Source organism: Perca flavescens, chromosome 6 (genome assembly GCF_004354835.1).
Source record: "Perca flavescens isolate YP-PL-M2 chromosome 6, PFLA_1.0, whole genome shotgun sequence".
NCBI lineage: Eukaryota > Metazoa > Chordata > Actinopteri > Perciformes > Percidae > Perca > Perca flavescens.
This window is the reverse complement of record NC_041336.1, coordinates 37,887,735-37,905,478: the sequence shown is the minus strand read 5'-3', so window position 1 is coordinate 37,905,478 and position 17,744 is coordinate 37,887,735. Positions and strand designations below refer to the sequence as shown.

Here is a 17,744-nt window from a genome sequence, read left to right as displayed (position 1 = left end):
ACACATCACACTGTGGAGCCTGCTGATAATGTGAGGTATCGCTATCACAGCGCGGCCACAAGCTCCCCACATTGCGGACGGCGGAAAAAGCACGCCATGAAATTAGTCACTTTTGCACATACACACAGTTGTTTAGAGCTCTTCTGTTTGTTTGTTTTAAAGTGTGAGTTTTCAGAGGCAAGGTTGGCATATCTGTGTTTTTTTTTTCCTTCCATTTTCTGTTTTAGTCCACTGAGGCTCAGACTCGTGTACAGAGTGTTTTCCTGAAAGATATGCTCATTCCACCACCTCTGTCCGTACACCTCTCTTCCCCGCTCCCCTTCCTCTCTGACTCATTAATCCTCTGTCCATCATATGGTCTCAGAGTATCACCCCATTTTATAGACTCAGTGGGGGCATTACCATATCCCTCTCCGGAGCTCCACTCCACATGGCCGATCCCTATCAGACAGAGGCCATGCCATGAACAAAAGAACCACTGTGATCAAGCCTGCATTCAGCTACCAATGTCTCTATTAGCATTGGCTGCTCCTGCCTGCATGACTGTTTGAACAGGGCTGAGATTTCTCTCTCCGGTCGGCAGAGGAAGAGTCTGATGAATGCGGATGATACAGTTGAGGGCGGGGGGGGGAGTACCTGGACACTGACCCTGACTGAAAGGAAGTTCAGACGAGGGTGCAGTTTCCTAAAACATCCTCTGAAAATTGAGCAGATATGAGTCTTTGTGCTGGGATGAATATTTTAGCAAACCAAGCCTTTTTCTAGAAAGTCAAGCTCATGAATTAGCACTTGAAAGTCTGACCTGAACAGCTGTCAGACTTAAGGGGATAGATAAGTATTGTAGGATTGCGACTAATAATTATTCTCTTTATGAATCTGATGATTGTTTTCCACGATTAATTGATTTCATTGTTTAGTCGGGTGGCTCCCAACCCTTGGCTTGTGACGCCTTACAATGAAGCAAAGTCCGGTCAGACTCACCACGGGTTATGGCAAGGGCTGGGTACAGAGTTCAATAGTTTTAGGCACCGACCGAATTGCCTCTCTAAAGTATCGAGTATCGAAAAAAGCCTCATCATTCAAGACCCAATTTCAATACCTAATGAGTAAATCTTGTCTGTGAGCCAATAAGCACGCAGCATGCTTCTTCCAAGATCTCATAATGTCTGTGATTGGCTGTCTAATGTTACACGTCGCAGAGACACGCAGGAAAAACTACACAGAGACTGGGCTCATGTAATAGGAGCTGAAAAATAATTAAAAAGATGTGTGCTGCAATGTGTTATGTTGGAATTTCTTTTTGTTTTCTAAAATTGGTAACGAAAAAAGTATAATCTAGGAACCAGTATCCAAATCACGGTATTGGTATCGGTACCGGTATCAAATGTTTTTGAACGATACCCAGTCCTAGATATGACCCAATGACAATGTATCCAGTATCCAGAATTTCACTTAAAATTGTGCAACAGATACATTCATATTCATTATTTACTCATAATTAATGAATTATTCTCATATCCTTTTCATCATGGGACTGCCTCCCTTGGGGTTCCAAGTTGGGAACCATTTGTTCAGTGATGGGCAGATTAGAAAAAAGATGATATTTGAGAGGCTGAAATCCCCGCGAAATGTAACTGATTTTGGTTTTGAAAGCTTAGATGCATATGTCAATCTTAAAAAAGAGCTGCCATTTAATAGTGACTTGGTTATCCTTTTTGTAAACAGTATAATAGTTTAAGACTAGCCACATGGAGCAAAGCAGGGTTTGTAGATTATATGACAAGGACAAGACACATTTAATAAGTGAAAGACACCACATGGATTACCAAATAGATTTCCAAGTAAGTTTCTAAAACAGTGTGACTTCTGTGTTTTTTAATTCCAAGATCACCTCATATCATTTTTTGTGTGTCTGTTTTAATGAGTGCACCATTTGAAAGCACACAGTGTTGTTTTCTGTGGCGAAGTGAAATGCGGACGCGCTCTCTCTCTCTCTCTCCGTGGTGTCATTGGCCATCTGAACTCCAGAGGAGGCTTGATAAGAGGGTGAGGCAGCATGCATTCCTCTGGCCCAATTCGTCAGCAGACCCTATAGAAATGCACCAACAAGCGGCGGGTCACACAGTGAATGTGACAGGATTTTAAACAGTACACAACTAAATATAGCAGGGACGCCACTATCAGAAAATGAGTTAGGAGTGTGGTGCTAGTCGTTTAGAAAGTCATTATTCTTATCATTGCTGTCTCTGAAATAATTTCAGGTCTCTCTGTGCAATGAATACTGTATAATAAACTAAACACGTGAGAATGCGCACAAACTTTGGTAATCTACGCAGTGCCCACAAAGTAGCCATCAGACCCTCCTTTAATGTCTCTGACTGGGTGGAGTATTTCATTTTTCCATATTCAGGAAGGGCTCCAGTATCTCTATCAGTTTGAAAAAGCTCCATTTAGTTGCTATCTGTTAGAGTGGGGAAGTGAGATGCCCTTATTCCGAGTCTATTAAACCTCAATTCTATCTCATCTTATCTACCTAATCTTTGTGTCTTATTGACCATGAAGTTTATCTTGCATCTCCCTTTACCCTTATTATCGCGCAACACTGTAGGTCTATTTTCTATGGTGCAATAGTGCTGCTGTATTTGCCGGCAACAGAGGAAGAATCGTTTAGTTGTACACACAGTTCTTATTCAGCTGTGTAATGGAATGTGTACAGAGTGTGTGTATAGAAATGTATTTCCCCGCTTTCTTTCACACTGGCCTCAATTGCCTTGGCAGGACCTTTTTAACGCCAGTCATATAATCTCCCCTTGACACTGCGATATTTATCTCTCAGTATCATCTCAAGCGATGGTAGACTCATCGAGTCACTTCACGCCTCGCTCCACTCCTCGGCGAATCAGCAGAAGGCATCAGATAAGATCATAAAACTGTATCCTAATTTAAAAGCAGCACCCTGCCTCCGCAGTGTCTATTAGAGATCCGTGTGCTAATTCGTTTCATGTCCGGGGCTCCTGCAGATGTAGGCTTCTACAAAGGAGTCATTTGTAAGACTAATGAAAAGAGCAAGCAGTTTGTGGACATCAGGGGGGTCTTTTATGAGGCTCGGTGCGGGAAGAAAGAGAAACAGGAGAGGCACACTAGCCCCACTTTTCTGAACTGAAATTATCGCTTTATTAAAGCTGAGGGGCTCACTCCCGCTACAATAGAACAGACACACTGAAAGGTGTCGAGAGGATATCAGTGCACTCTGTTTGAGCTCCACAATGATGCACAAGAGGCTGCAACATAGCGCATGTGTGACAGGCGGAAACAGATACAGCATCCACATCTAGCAGGCGGTGATGGCAGCACTTTTGATGTGATTACTCCTTTAAACACACATCGAGAACAAGATTTTTTTTCAATGAAATTGGCGCCGGTTTCTTGTATTATTTCCAACATAAACTAACCTTAAACTTGGGGTGTTCCATCACTTCTCTGCTATGGTAATTCATGTGCAGGCATTGGTGGGAAGGAGAGGTGCGCAAGATGCACATTATCTTAATAACATTCAAATGCCGGATGAGATGTTTTTCAGAACTAATACAATTCAGGTGGCAGTACAGTAATTCCATCAACGTCCTTGATTGAAGCAAAAATGTTAATATGCAAATACCAAAAGAGATGTACAGCTACAAGCAAAACTCTGAAATCATTTAGATTTAAAGAAATAATATTGCACAGAGGGGGGAAAACATTAATCACACGGAAAAGTGTCTCCTTTAAGATTGCACTGGTGTATTACCCGGAGGCATGGAATGTAAATGGAAAATCAACATTGTACCCTGTGATAAGGCTAACAAATTAATAAAAGCATTTTCTTTCCTCCTCCCATGCTGATGCCTGAATGAAAAGTCTGGAAAGGAACTATTCCCCCTCTCCCCCCCCCCCCCTCTGTCTGTGTGAGGTTGCAGGTAACGGATTAGCATCAACGCTCACCTTGGCTGCAAGTCAACTTGTTTTCCAGAAAGGTCTCAAAGGGCTTTTTCAATTGTTGCAATGGAGGGACCTTTGTAAAATATTATGGTAAAATAATATTCTTTATTGACACGGCCTTATCTTTGTCTATACTGAATGTGTTTAAACATGGAGAGTATAGACAGTGCTGCGCTTTGAGTTGTATTTGCTTTTGGGGTATCTCAACAAAAGAACCAAGGAGACGTCTCTTTTTATTTCTGAGAGCCTGGAGGATGTGATGAAACTGCTCAACATCTCATTTGAGTGTGTGTATGCATGTGTGTGTGTGTGTTGTGTCTGTGTTCCCTCAGGTCCTCTGGAGGATGGCCTGGAGGAAGAGGAGGAAGAGTGCGTCTCCGAGGAGAACGAGCTCTTGGCCAAAGACGAGTTTTCGGCAGAAGAGAACTTCTCCGCCGAGTTTGAGACCGAGAACATGAGCTGTGAAGACATGGAGTACTTCTGCAACAAAGGTGAGGATCGTTAACTTCTCCTGAGCCACTCTCCACAAGCAGTGCTCTTTTTACCTGATGTGTAACAATGTGTTAAAGGCATCCTTGTGCCAAGCATCACAAAAAATTTAAAAAGCCCCTATTATACTCCTTTTCAGCGTATATCATATTTTTACTCTTGGGGTATACTACAATAGGTTTACATGCTTTGACGTTCAAAAAACATTTAGGGCCCTATTTTAACGATCTAAGTGCACGGCGTGAAGCGCCTGGCACAGATGTCTTTAGGGTTTGTCCAAATCCACTTTTGCTAGCTTGACAGCGCAAAAAAGGGTCCGTGCGCCGGGCGCATGGTCATCTCCCATTCCCTTTAAAAGCCAGACGCGTTTTTACCATGGCGCATTGCTGTTATGATGGAGGATTTGCACCGTAATATTTTTATTTGTAATCTTTTGCATGTTTGTGTGCTGCTGCGCTTCCCTGTGTGTGTGTGTGTGTGTAACAAGCATAGTGTGCGCGCGCTGTGCATAAGCCTAGGTGCATTTTCCTAATTTGCTGTTAAAATAACAATGAAATGCTGCGTTATTGACTTTAGACCAGGTTTTTGTTGGTCAATGGCGCGATCACTTCCTGCTGCCTCAAGATAGCAATACTCCCAGAATGCACCTGAACACACCTCGCTGTAAGACCATGGGTGTGCTGGTGATGGGCTCGGTGCATTTGCTATATTAACGATGTGGGCGCTGGACGGTCTTAAAATAGCAAAGACACTTGCGCCGGGCCGTGCGCCGCGCTGCGCTTGGTGCAAGATAGGGCCCTCTGTCTCAGAACTCTTGGTCCGCCTTCCTGAAAAGACCAGTCTGCTCTGATTGGTCAGCTGGCCCACTCTGTTGTGATTGGGCAACCAAATTCAAAAAAGCCACTGGGCAGGCTGTGTCACCTATGGGCAGCATAAACAAAAGACTGGGCTGGCATTCTCAATCAGTGACATCACTTATTGAGGAATTTCAAACGGGAACGTGGGTGAGCCGTTTTTAGGCAGTTGAGGAAAAGTGCTGTATGTGGGAGAGAAAATTCTCTTTTTGTACGTCATACATCTATTAAATACACAAAAAAAACTATATAACACAACAAAAGACGGGACAAATCCAAAAAAAAAAAATTCCTGCTAATTCCTAAGCTAAAAATCCTCAACATGTTCAAATCAAACCTGGCACAACTTGTATCCATATGACAAATCCTCTCGCATCACTGCCTCGAGTTGAAACTATCCATTCTGATATTTGATCCCAGCAATCCACCCAAGAGCAGTGGTTTGATCTGAGAGAGCGATGGCATGGGCAACGCTGGCTCTCCCTCCCCCTGTGATAGTGCTGTGAAGGTGTAATGCACTGGAGAGCATAGCACTTCCCTTTGAGCCGGCGCTAACGCTCTGTGAACACTCAGCAGCACCTGCTACTGCTCGGAGGTCCAGCACTTTAAAGCGCCTCCGCGTCGCCAAATGCAACCCGAGCACTCTTTGAACTCCAATTCAATTAGATTGCTTCTTTGTGTGTTTGTTTCATTTCAGTCACACCTTGCCATCACAGGAGCTAATTTGTGGTCTGCTCCAGGTTACAGTGTGAAGATGACAGACTTGTCCCGCCTCCCCTAACGCCCCCACCCCCACCTCTTCCTTCCTACCCCCCGGTTGCGTGGCTTTCACTACCCCAGGTGTCCCCACTCGTACTGGCGCACGGATGCCATAAATTTGACTTTTTAATGAAGAACCAATGCTTTGAATGTCTGCCTCTTCTTTCTCCGTTCAAAGGGGAAAATTGTTTGGAATTATTTCTTCACACTTCTAAACTGATGTGCCTCGTGGGATTACATTATTGAAGGAAAATAAATCTTTCATGTTTCAGGTAGGCTATGCCCCAGTAATCGTATCAATAATGTTTTCCTTTTGTTCTCTGGGAAAAGTTGAACGGCGCAATTGTTCGGAAATTGCAATTACCAGCCGCGCTTGGTTTGCTTTACCCTTTGTCTCCATCGTAATGTGTCCTTACACAAACTTCAAAGTAGAATGTATGGTCTTGTAATAACCCAGTAGCTATGAAATAGATGGGGCAGTACACACTGGTGGCAACAGCTAGAAAAAAAAGTACAACTTCTGGAAATCTTCAAATAACCTTGTCAGAGCTGTTGTGTGTTTCCATTGTTTTGGTTTAACCATTGGAGGAACTGGGCCTCAAATCTTCTTTCCATGTTTATGAATAAAGTCAACACTAAATAGGAATCCCACATGTCAAATACTACTTTTTGGAGAAACTGGTAATCTGTTCCTTGTCATACACAAGCCTTACTAGTCAGATTTTTTTTTATTACTTTGCTATCTAAGCTTACAGAAGCTAAGTCTCCCATTGCCTCCTAAGACCTAAATGATGTACTATCCAAATTTCTTTTTTCCTCATGGCAAGTTGTGCGCAATCATCAGGTGTAGCCATTTTCCCCATGATCCCTTCTTCAATTAGATCTATTTAAAACTAATGTCGGAGTGGCTTAAATTTACCCCACTTGTGTGAAACTGCCGTGAATTAAACAGGACGCAATCCTGGCGGCATTAAATGGTTTAAGTGTGTTATTCCTCGACTATAGGAGGAAAAAGAGAGCCCCCTTGATTAACTAAACCCTCTCAAATGTGATGCCGTGCTGTAATTAGCCCTGTGCGGACTCGAACGTGGGTTTTAAAGCAGCCACTCATCCCATGGCCTTTATCTTCTGCTGCTTCCCGGAGAATAAGGTCTCCCGTGTAAGGTTCCTCCACTGAGCAGTGACTCTCTGGTCTTAGCTTAGCCTTGTATCTGTGTAGTCACTCTCTGAAATGGGCTTGTCAGGGGGACCTAAAACCTCCATTAAAAGTTTCAGTCTATAATAGGTATTAAAAAGCTGTTGGAACACAAAGAGGAGTACCAATTTTCATTAACATATGAAGCACTTATTAACTTTGATCAGAGTGCGGTGAAGTAGCAAAGCCGCTTAAAGGCGCAAAGGTCAAGAAGTTGAATGCCACCAAAGACTGAGTCATTTGCCTTACCCTTGCAGAAAAGGGACTCCCCAGATAAGTGCATGGAGCACCTTGACGTCCCATCTTGGTCTGAGGCTTGGGAACCTCTGGGTTCCTCTGTTTAGTTTATGTTGTCATGGTTTTTGGTGCTTTCATGTAGGGTTGCTCATTGACTTTTGGAAAGATGTTGCAATAATTGAATTTAAAAAACAACAACAGTGAAACAGTTACTTTGAACTGTGATATTTTCCTCAATACGTTTTCCTGTTTGAACTTTTCTTTTTCATTCAAGACAAAATAAGAGTTTACTTGCAAAATGTAATGTGCAAAATATTCATTTTTCTTAATTATTGTTTTTGTGATCGTTAGGAGCCAAAAACTGATTAACTACACAGCCCTGCTTTCAAGGATGTGTTTCAAGCCTGTTAGCCATGAATTTGCAACATACTGTACATGTGAAATCTCACGGATTCTATACAGGGAGTGTAATGCATTTTAAAAGGAGAAGTGGCATACATTTCCCAATACATTTTCCTCCAAAGCCATTTTTAGTCATCTAGTGACCCCTCAGCAGTGAAAAGTAACTCAAGTACTCTACTTAAGTACATTTTAAGGTACTTTTAGAGCACTTTACTTGAGTGTTTCCATTGTATGCTACTTCAACTCCAACTTCATTACATTTCAGAAGGAAATATTGTACTAAATTTTATTCTATCGCAGTTATAAGACAACTTTAGTTACAAGTTATTTTGCAAGTTCAGATTTTAGATACAAAACATATAATCAACAAATAATATACTACCAACAAACAACCCAATAATATAGATTAAAATTGAAAAGGGTCCATCTGCATAATGAGTGCTTTTACTTTAATTAATTTAAGTATATTTTGATGATAATACTTTAATAGTACTTTGATGATGACGATAATATTGTACTTTTACTAGAGTCAATTTCGGAATAAAGTACTTTAACTTGGGGCAGAGTATTTTCGCACTGTGGTTTTACTACTTTTACTAACAGTATGTAAAAGATCTGTCTACTTACACTACTACCCCTCATAATGGTGTTGTGACTATTTAGGAGGGTCTCAGCCCCAGTGTTGGAACAACTTATCAGTATTATCAATAATAAATGAATAGGCCTAAAGTCCTACAGATACAGATGTAGCACTCATCCACCTTTAAATGAATGTCAGTGCACTGTTATCCCAAATTAGTTGACTTGACTAGACATTTGCGTGGAAACCCATTGCCTTAAACCGTTTAAGTTTTTACAAAAGGTGAAACTGAACAGGTCAAGTTGTATTAACACAGATGCAGTAGACAAATCAAGTTTACATTAGTAGTCATATAAATCACTAGTAAACATAAATTCATTTTGTTGAAATATAATAAATATGAAACAGGCTTTAGGCATTAGTAGGATCATTCTTGTTGTATGTTTTTTTTCCTTTATAACAGTATAGTTTTAAGAAAAATGTATTCAACACATTAGTTCCCAAGGATGACAATACAAAGAATTATAATTTCCAACGTGCTCTGCATGGATTTGAGTCACCATAATCTACCTCCCTGCCTGGACCCCATCAGTCCCCCTGAGTTATCTCTGCTTAATATGAACTGTGCACTGCATACTTAACGCTGATTATTACAAATAACTAATGTGATTTAGTAATGGATATGGTTTTCAACAAAACATGAAAGAATAAGTAGCGACCACTAAAAATTTGAATTACTACTAAATCTGGGTTTACGGTGTGGCACTCAGATAATGTTACTGAAACCAAATGCATGTGTGTGAAATGCAGCAGCTTGGTGGAATAGCAGAGCCCCAGAGAGAAGGAACTGTGTTTTAATATACATGGAATTTAAGCCACGTATCTAAAGAAATAACCTTGGCTTTCCCTTGCGATTAAAACAGAATCTTACCTCAAACAACTCTTCCTACTCGGTCAATTTCACATTTATGGAGCTCTGCTTGTGAAGAGTCCACCGTTGACTCCACAGCAGAGATTTATACTCTATTGACACACCTGGCTCCATAATTGTAAGAAAGATACCTTTTTTTTATATATATATATATATATATATATATATATATATATATATATATATATATATATATATATATATATATATTTTTACACTGAGTGGCATCTTTTTTTACTGAAATTGTGAAATTTCACCTTGCTGTTTTACCCCCTCTTTTATTGTTGGCTATCTGTGAAGTTCAGCACAGGGTGTTGCCACAAGCTGTTCCCTTTGTGCCTTCCAAGTGTTGTCTGATGACAAATGACTTCCTTAGTTAGCTCTGACAGTAAATTTACATGTCATTTCATGTATCTCATTTCATCCATGTAAAACACCTTTTTGTGAAATAATAAGACATGATTTTTCTTGCCAGCTCAAACTACTTGATTCTGACGCCGTGGTGAGTGTTTACGCGTCAGGACACATCAAGCACAGCTAATGTGAACATATTGCACTCGTCTGCACCTCAAATTACAAAAATGACTATGTAGGCAGAAACATTCGATCACAGTGGAAGTGAAGGAGTAAAAGCTCAGGACCGCAAGCACGCTACTTAACATAGCACATAACAAACACACCTTGACCCTTCAAATAACCTCTCACTCAGAGAGTAATTTGACACGCAGCGGTCAGAGAAAAAAAAATAATAATAACAGAAAGTGGCAGAATTAATTATGCCACTCTTTGTGTAACACAGAAGCAATCAGAATCTCCGGCGACACAGGAGGAAGATCTCCTTGGCGCTTTTCGCCACAGCTGCCAGTGCCCAGAATGGTAAATGTGGAATTTTAATGCACAGTTGATGCTGGAGAATATGAGGAAATGCTAATTTGTGGTGCGATAAGATGAATCGAGTCATCCCTTTAGCCCCATTTGACTCAGTGGAGGAAATTAATCATTAATGTTTGTTAAGTATGACAATCTAACTGGGCCAGATCTACATGCTCAGAGACTGAGGCAGAGCGAGATAAAGACCCAGGCTGCAGACAGGGAGGAAAACTGCCAGATTCTGTAATGATGGGAATTTATTGGCATTTAAAGAGACAGTGGCAAGGCATTTCACTAATAGCCTCCCTTCATTGGAGTGTTCTGCCTGCCCCAAATTGCAATGCAATTCAAACCTATTTTTCAGATAGCAGAGAAGTCTCACAGCTATGCTTGACTTTGGTGAAAAAAGGTTGCTTCCTGGAATTGACTTTATCTGTTGCAGCATAATCTGCATCAACAACCCAATACAGTATGCAATATCAACTGCATAGCACTACCACTGGTGGGCGGAAAACAGCCCCCCAACCCCTAATATTACATTCTGAAAATCATTGGCAATACTAGCACAGTACACTGTGATGGGTTTAGAAAAGTGGCAGTGGGTTAAAGTCATCGAGCCTAGAATTGGGTAACATATAGAACTGTGCAATCTCATATGAAGACTTAAAAAATACTTATACTCCATTTTGCAGAAAGTGCGACCTGTCTCTAGACTCATTGGTCAGGATTAGAGTGCTCTGAGCTCCTTAAAGTCACACGCGAGAGATTGACATTTTCAAGGGCTTCCTTCGAAGAGACAATGCTAAAAGGGAGAGAAAAAGCCAATATGACTTTGTTGCTACCTTGCTCCAGGAATTGTTTGTGTAAATCGCCTATAAGCTTATTGACCTGAATGCGTAGCACGCTGCGTGTGACTGCGATTCGGCTAGAGAGCTGTCCTTTGATGGAGCAGCGATAGGGCTGATTTTAACAGCTCACTGGCTCCTCTTGCATGCCCGCCAACCCTGCACCCAGCAGGCCGCCTCCCCCCACCCCCCTCGCCCCCAGTCCCTTCTGTTCTGTTCTTTTCTATCACTCAACCTTAAGTATCTCCATTTGATTGTGCGGGCAAAGGAACCTAAGTCAGATGTAAATTATGATCTCGGTGATAATGTAGAGGATGATCATTGACAATCTGTCTCCCTTGATAAGACAGCAGAGGGTTTCAATTCAAAATGATGAAACATGGCACAGTCTCTATTACCTGCAGTGGACCTCTGTGAATGAAATGGAGCGCCTCAATCAATCTGTTTATATATCAGAAAGGTCAGAATCCCTGTGTCGTTTAAAACCATAAAAAAATTGCCTCTCCGTATTCGTCTGTATTGCAGGTTTTTATCAAACCATAATGTAAGCAAAGGAGTGCTGCCCCAGCACTTCTTCCTCTGCTGTGCTTTTTCCTCGTGACATTTGTGCAGGAAACTTCATCAAAGCCCTGTGACATTGTTCCCTGTGAGGTTGCCTGGGCGATTGTGTTTAAAATGCATTGCAAACTGTGTTAGATAGAAGGCAGAAAATCCTTAATCACTGCTTAATTAAGGAATCATCTTGTAGCTTCATTTCCCGGGCTGTAATTAAACACTTCCAATACGTTTCGTTACAGGGCTTAACATGTTCGCCTGAGATCAAGGTAGTGCCTTTAATGTTATCTTGCCAGCTTTTTTTAAAAACTCCGCTCCATTGGAAAGAACTGTTGATACAAGCCTTTGTTATCCTCGTCATAATACGAGCCTAGTGTGCTAAAGAGGTTCTCCAAGCCCAACAATAAATAGTGGGGGAGTTTAGTTGAAATCACCAGACCAAGCAGACACTTGCATAAGCAAAACTGGGTCATAATGACCTCATGTACTGTAAGTAGGACATTTCTGCAGACTTTCCTCCAGTATTACTTTTTTCTTCGTATACATCTCCTCCTTTGGTGCGAGGCAGCCAGCTGACATCCTTTTGGCAATGTTTGCTACCTTCTTTGAAGTGAGCCATGTCAAAAAAAAAAAAAAAAAAAAAAAAAAAGAAGCTAAACAAGCATGGTGTGTGTGCTTGATCTGGAGATTAACCTAACTGAGGACGGACGGACGGACGGCACTGGAGTGAAGTAGTGTGTGTCCCGTGGCAGTATCACTGAAAACACTCTGAAATGCTGTTTGGAAGCTGTGTGTGTGTGTGTGTGTGTGTGTGTGTGTGTGTGTGTGTGTGTGTGTGTGTGTGTGTGTGTGTGTGTGTGTGTGTGTATGGAGGGAACATCTTTTCATCAAGCCACATCTTTTCACTATATTGTCTTTGTCTATCCTAATATATTCACATTTAAATCTACACATGGATCCCTTTTTTGCCATGTGTGAAGTGTAGTAATCCATTGTAGTAATCCAGGCCTGTCCTTGACCGTTCACTATTGGGTTTAACGACATCAAAGGGATGAAAACGATATGGTGACAAAAGTGAGAGGAATGTTCCTCCACAAACTATCAACCACCACTACACGCCCCAAGCACATTTGCTCTTACTCGGCCGAGTTTGGAGAGACACTGTGCAACCACTGTGTCAGCCACATTGGGTTTATTCAGAGCAACACACTAGGGGCACCTACTAAGCACTGATTTATGTGCCTACAAACCTTGAGTACAAACTGTGCTTACTGTAGACATACAAAAATAGATGTTCTTTTTTTTATTTTTTATTTATTTTTTACAGTAAGTGCATCTTCAATAAGCGCTCCGGTCAGTCTTACTGCCACTCGGAGGTGGAGTCTGTTTAACAAAGTCTTTAAGCACTTACATCCTGGAGAGAGATACCCAAATATTCCTTAGCATGGTCTGTGTGAGCCCACAGACTGTGAATCAGCCCTACATCCTATAACACACATTCTAGCTCGCTCCACAATAGATCAAACGGTAATAAATAGCCACCTCTCTCCCACACATTGCTTTCCTTCCTGTTCCATGGGGCTTCCGCTTGTTCTTGCAAGCGCTCATGGGAACTACTTTTACATAAAAGTTTGCAGCTGGACCTGGTGAGCTCACTACAGATATACATATACAGAACTGTATATACACAAAAACACAATGACAATGCCTCACATGACTTCAGACTGTGACGTTTAAATTATACAGGAAAAGGGTTATAAAAGTAAAAATTTTTTTTGCTTGGTTATTATCCAAAACTCCTACAAATCTATCCTTTGGAAGGGCAGCAGAGTCCATAATGCAGCACTTAATTAAATCAGGTGTCTGAGCATTAAAATTTGGATTGAGTGCTTCATTTCTTTTCTGCCTTGCAGGAGAGGAAGATGGCAACCGAGAAGCAGGAGAGTCGGAGATGGATGGCCAGGGCGAGAAGACCAGGCATACCGCCGCGGGGCCAGATGAATGGGATGGTCCAAGTAAGAAAAGTCTTCATATTACTTTCCTAGATAGCCTCTTAGGGCCATCTCACAAAGTTATGCCTAAATTGCAATGCATGTTGCCTGGTTTGAGGTAAGGTATTAAGTATTAGGTATTAGGTAAGGCGTTGAATAGAAAAGGAGCATCGCAGTATTAATCAGCCCTGTCTCCTAAACATTCCCAACAGTTAAATTGCATACTTAATTATGTTTCAAAGGAAACATATTTTCTCCCAGATTATGTTTGTCTATTATGTGTCACAAATATGTTTCTAATCGAAGTTCATGTTCAAAGTCTGCATAGAAGGGAGATGGGGGTAGATGGTTGGGTCAACAAACACATAGTCTATATCCACGACATTCCACGTCTGGGATTGCTCCGGTCACCGCCCAAGACGATTGTTATTGGTTTAAAGAAATGCTATTAAATCAGAGTATGTTTTTCTCCCATCCCGGAATGTTGTGTGGACTAGCCAAACCCTCCTCCGCTGCGCTGTGGAAGAAAGTCTGGCAAAGCGAGACTAACAAACACAGGACTTTCACCCAGTAGACCGCTGTTCCTGTCCCATGTGAAACCACAAGTCAACGTTGACTTATCTGAACTTATGTACATAACTTAATTTGTGTAACAAATGTAGTACTCATTTTAACCCAAACCATGATATTATCCTATACCTAACCAAGTAATTGTGTTGCCTAAACCTAGTAAAGTAAAGTAGTTGTCTATTCCGATTGACAACATTGAGCACATGTTTAAAATTGCGACGGCTTCACAACTTGCGCCTGTCGCTGGTACGAGGACGTGTAATCCGGGGGAAAATATGTCTTGATTCAGTTCCCTTGAAACGTAATTAAGAATGCAGTTTAGTTGTATGGAAATGTATTATTTTAGGAGACAGGGTTGGATATTTTAGACACTTCTGGTTCAGTAGTAAGACAGCATTATATGTGTATAGCACCTAGATGTACAAATGAGTCCGATGTCTGGATGCCATACACTATGAGAAGCTACTTTAACCGAGTGCACCTTTCAGTTAACAGTACATTCAATTACAAAACAAGGCAGGTTTATCTTTTTTTTTTAAAAGAGAAACCTATAATGTAATGCAGATGTAGCTTTTTTTGAAGTGTTTACAACACTTTTTTTTTATCGTGTTTTGCCCTTTTACTAAAAGTAACTTCATCAAAGTGATGGATAATGCATTGAACAAGATAGTTGCACAGCAATTACTGCTCAGCAATAGCCTGCATCCACACTGCTGAACACACAAAATATGATTCCTTTTAATGCATGAAATGACCTCAAGAATTTATTGCAGGTACATGCGTTTGTAGTAATAAAAAAAGAGAGAGAGAGAGAGAGGGAGGAAGAGGAAGAGAGAAAGGAGGAGAGAGAGGGAGAAAAAAGTGGATTTGGGCAAGTTGTGCTTGCTAGCTCGAAGCCCCCCGGGGTGTGTATTTTATACTGACAGTGAATCAGTGTTATCGCACCTATCAGATAATGCATTTATCATTAAATTTCACATTTGCATTTAAATCTGGGAAAGGAAATGAGCAATGCTGGCTAAAGATAAGAACGCAGGGATGACAGTAATAAACCATCACTGTGATCAGTCAGGAGACAGGGCTGAGGGGGTCAGCTCAGAACTATGGGGGCCATGACAAAAAGAAGGCATCACATGCGGAAAAAGGCCCTTTTGGGCGAAAAAATGCTGAGCTTAAAAAATACTGCTTTGAAAAGGAGGAATGGATGTAGCATGACTAGATGTATGACTGACTGTAATTATCCTTCCTCCCTTCTACTTAGCCATCAGAATGAGAATTAGAGGCTCAGAAACACACTGCTGGACAGGCAGCAGAGAGAGAGGCGGGAGACTTGAGTTTTATGGAAGTAAAGTGTGTCTTGCATACAGTGAGAATGGCTGAACTGCAGAGGAGATGATGGGATCCATGAAGCCATTTCATGTTTTACGAAAGCACAGCCTGAGTGGTTCCGAGTTATCGAGTGACATCCAGTTTGAAGACTTCAGCGCTGTGTCCTAATCTCTGCTCAGTGGTGGAACAAGTATCCAGATCCTTTACTTGACTAAAAGTACTAATACCACACTGTAAAAAATACTAAGTTCCAAATGAAAGTCCTGCGTTGAAAATGTTGCTTAAGTAATAGTATGTAAGTATCATCAGGGAAATGTACTTAAAGTATTAGAAGTAACAGTACTCGGATTGCCTGGGTAGCTCACCTGGTAGAGTGCGCTCCCATATAAAGAGGCTCAGTCCTCAACGCAGCGGCTGCGGGTTTGGTTCCAACATGTGGCCCTTTGCTGCGTGTCATTCCCCGTCTCTCTTACCCTAAATAAATGCCAAAAATAATAATCTTAAAATATAAAACCAACAGTTCTGTGGCTAATTATTTCAGCTCTACTTGTAGGCATATATATTTGGTTGGGTAGTTTAATTTATAATAAAACATTGTATTTTATAAACTACATGTGTTTTGTGTGCAAAAATCTTAATTTGTAAAGTAACTAGTAACTAAAGCTGTCAGGTTAATGTAGTGGAGTAAAAAGTACAATATTTCTGTAGCGGAGTAGAAGTAGAAAGTGGCATGAAGAGAAAAGACTCAAGTAAAGTACAAGGAGCTCAAATTTGTACTTAAGACAGAACTTGAGTAAATGTACTTAGTTACATTCCACCACTGTCTCTGCTGTATTACAAACTGAAAACGGCACATGGCTGCATCCAACTTTAAGAAACATGCTAATATATGCAGAATGTATCCAATCAAGCCGGGTTTATCATAGAAAAACATAAATTCTGCCCATAATCAACATGTTAGCACCAAGGTAACATCTCTATGATATGATGATTAACACTGAGGCATTTGCACCCCTCCTCTGTTTTCTCAATGGGCAGCATAGAGTGGGCAGAAATTAATCTTGGTGCATAATAATGCCATTCACTCTCTCATCATGGCTGCCATGAAAGGTCATTTCCCTTTTTAATTTTTCCCATTGTGCCGGAAAAGTCAGATGGGCATGTTGTAATTTGAATAAAGAGGGGAATCAGACAATCAGATAGGAACATTTGAAATGACATGACTTCCTGTTTAAAGCGATTAAAAGCAAATTTATTTAGTTTGAGACTGTCTACCCTTTAATCTCTTTTGTAAATGCGCAGATAGTTCAGCATTCAAAAGTTCATTGTTATTCTTTGGCTTAAGTTTAAGCAGGTGTGATTATGATCACCAACAGATAATTTTTAATCACTGCGTGTGTGCATCTGAATAGGATGTGTAATGGCCGTTCCATAAAAAGAGAGTGAAGCCTTTTAATGAGATGGGCTAACTCGGAACATGCCCACCTGCTTTGGTGATTCTATTGAAGCACCTCCACACCGTTTCCCTTTTGCTGAGTAACAACAAAAGCCTTTACAATCTACATCCTGTAATTGAACTTTTTTTTTGTCCCTGCATTTCATCTCCACTTTAGTAACTCCTGTCAAGTGCTGTCCGCGATTGCCCCCTGTTCTCTGATTGTCTTTGTGTCTGTAACAGCAGAGGAGCGTACAGAATGACTCACTATTAATCTGATAGCTGCCTCTTCTCTACTGTGCAGAGTGCTGGCTCTCTGATGTGGAACACCCAGCGAGTTCCCTTTCTCTCCCCCTCGTCTCTACAAGTATGTCCTTAAGCAAATCTGCGCACTGATCTTCTGTCTCGTGTTCATTTCTCGTCACGGGTGTTTCGCAATCAGCCGCTGATTTTGGGAGATAGCGTGTCGTGCTATTCTATTCATTTTCATGGACTGGCGGTGATAGGAATCTGACTCTGTCGCTCTCATCCTCTCCCACTCGCTCTCCTCTAGGCTAATTGGGAGTGGTGTGCGTTAGCTAGCTAACTCTGCTAATGAACTTGTTCTCAGCCTTATCTAAATGCGTGCTCATGTAAACTACACCCCCTTATGAAAGTCAGGAAAATCCAGGGTTCGTTAAGAGCGCTGTAATTTATGATCACTGCCATTTCCTGCAAGATACCA

General features: G+C 41.2%; 1 protein-coding gene across 1 annotated transcript in view; it reads left to right on the top strand.

The window, feature by feature from the left end:
* zfpm2a (zinc finger protein, FOG family member 2a) overlaps positions 1–17,744 on the top strand; it is a 137,851-nt gene that overhangs the window by 33,776 nt on the left and 86,331 nt on the right. Inside the window, exons 2-3 of the mRNA XM_028580069.1 lie at positions 4,311–4,469; positions 13,609–13,710. Coding sequence (XP_028435870.1) covers positions 4,311–4,469; positions 13,609–13,710 — 261 coding nt within the window. The remainder of the gene's footprint in view (positions 1–4,310; positions 4,470–13,608; positions 13,711–17,744) is intronic.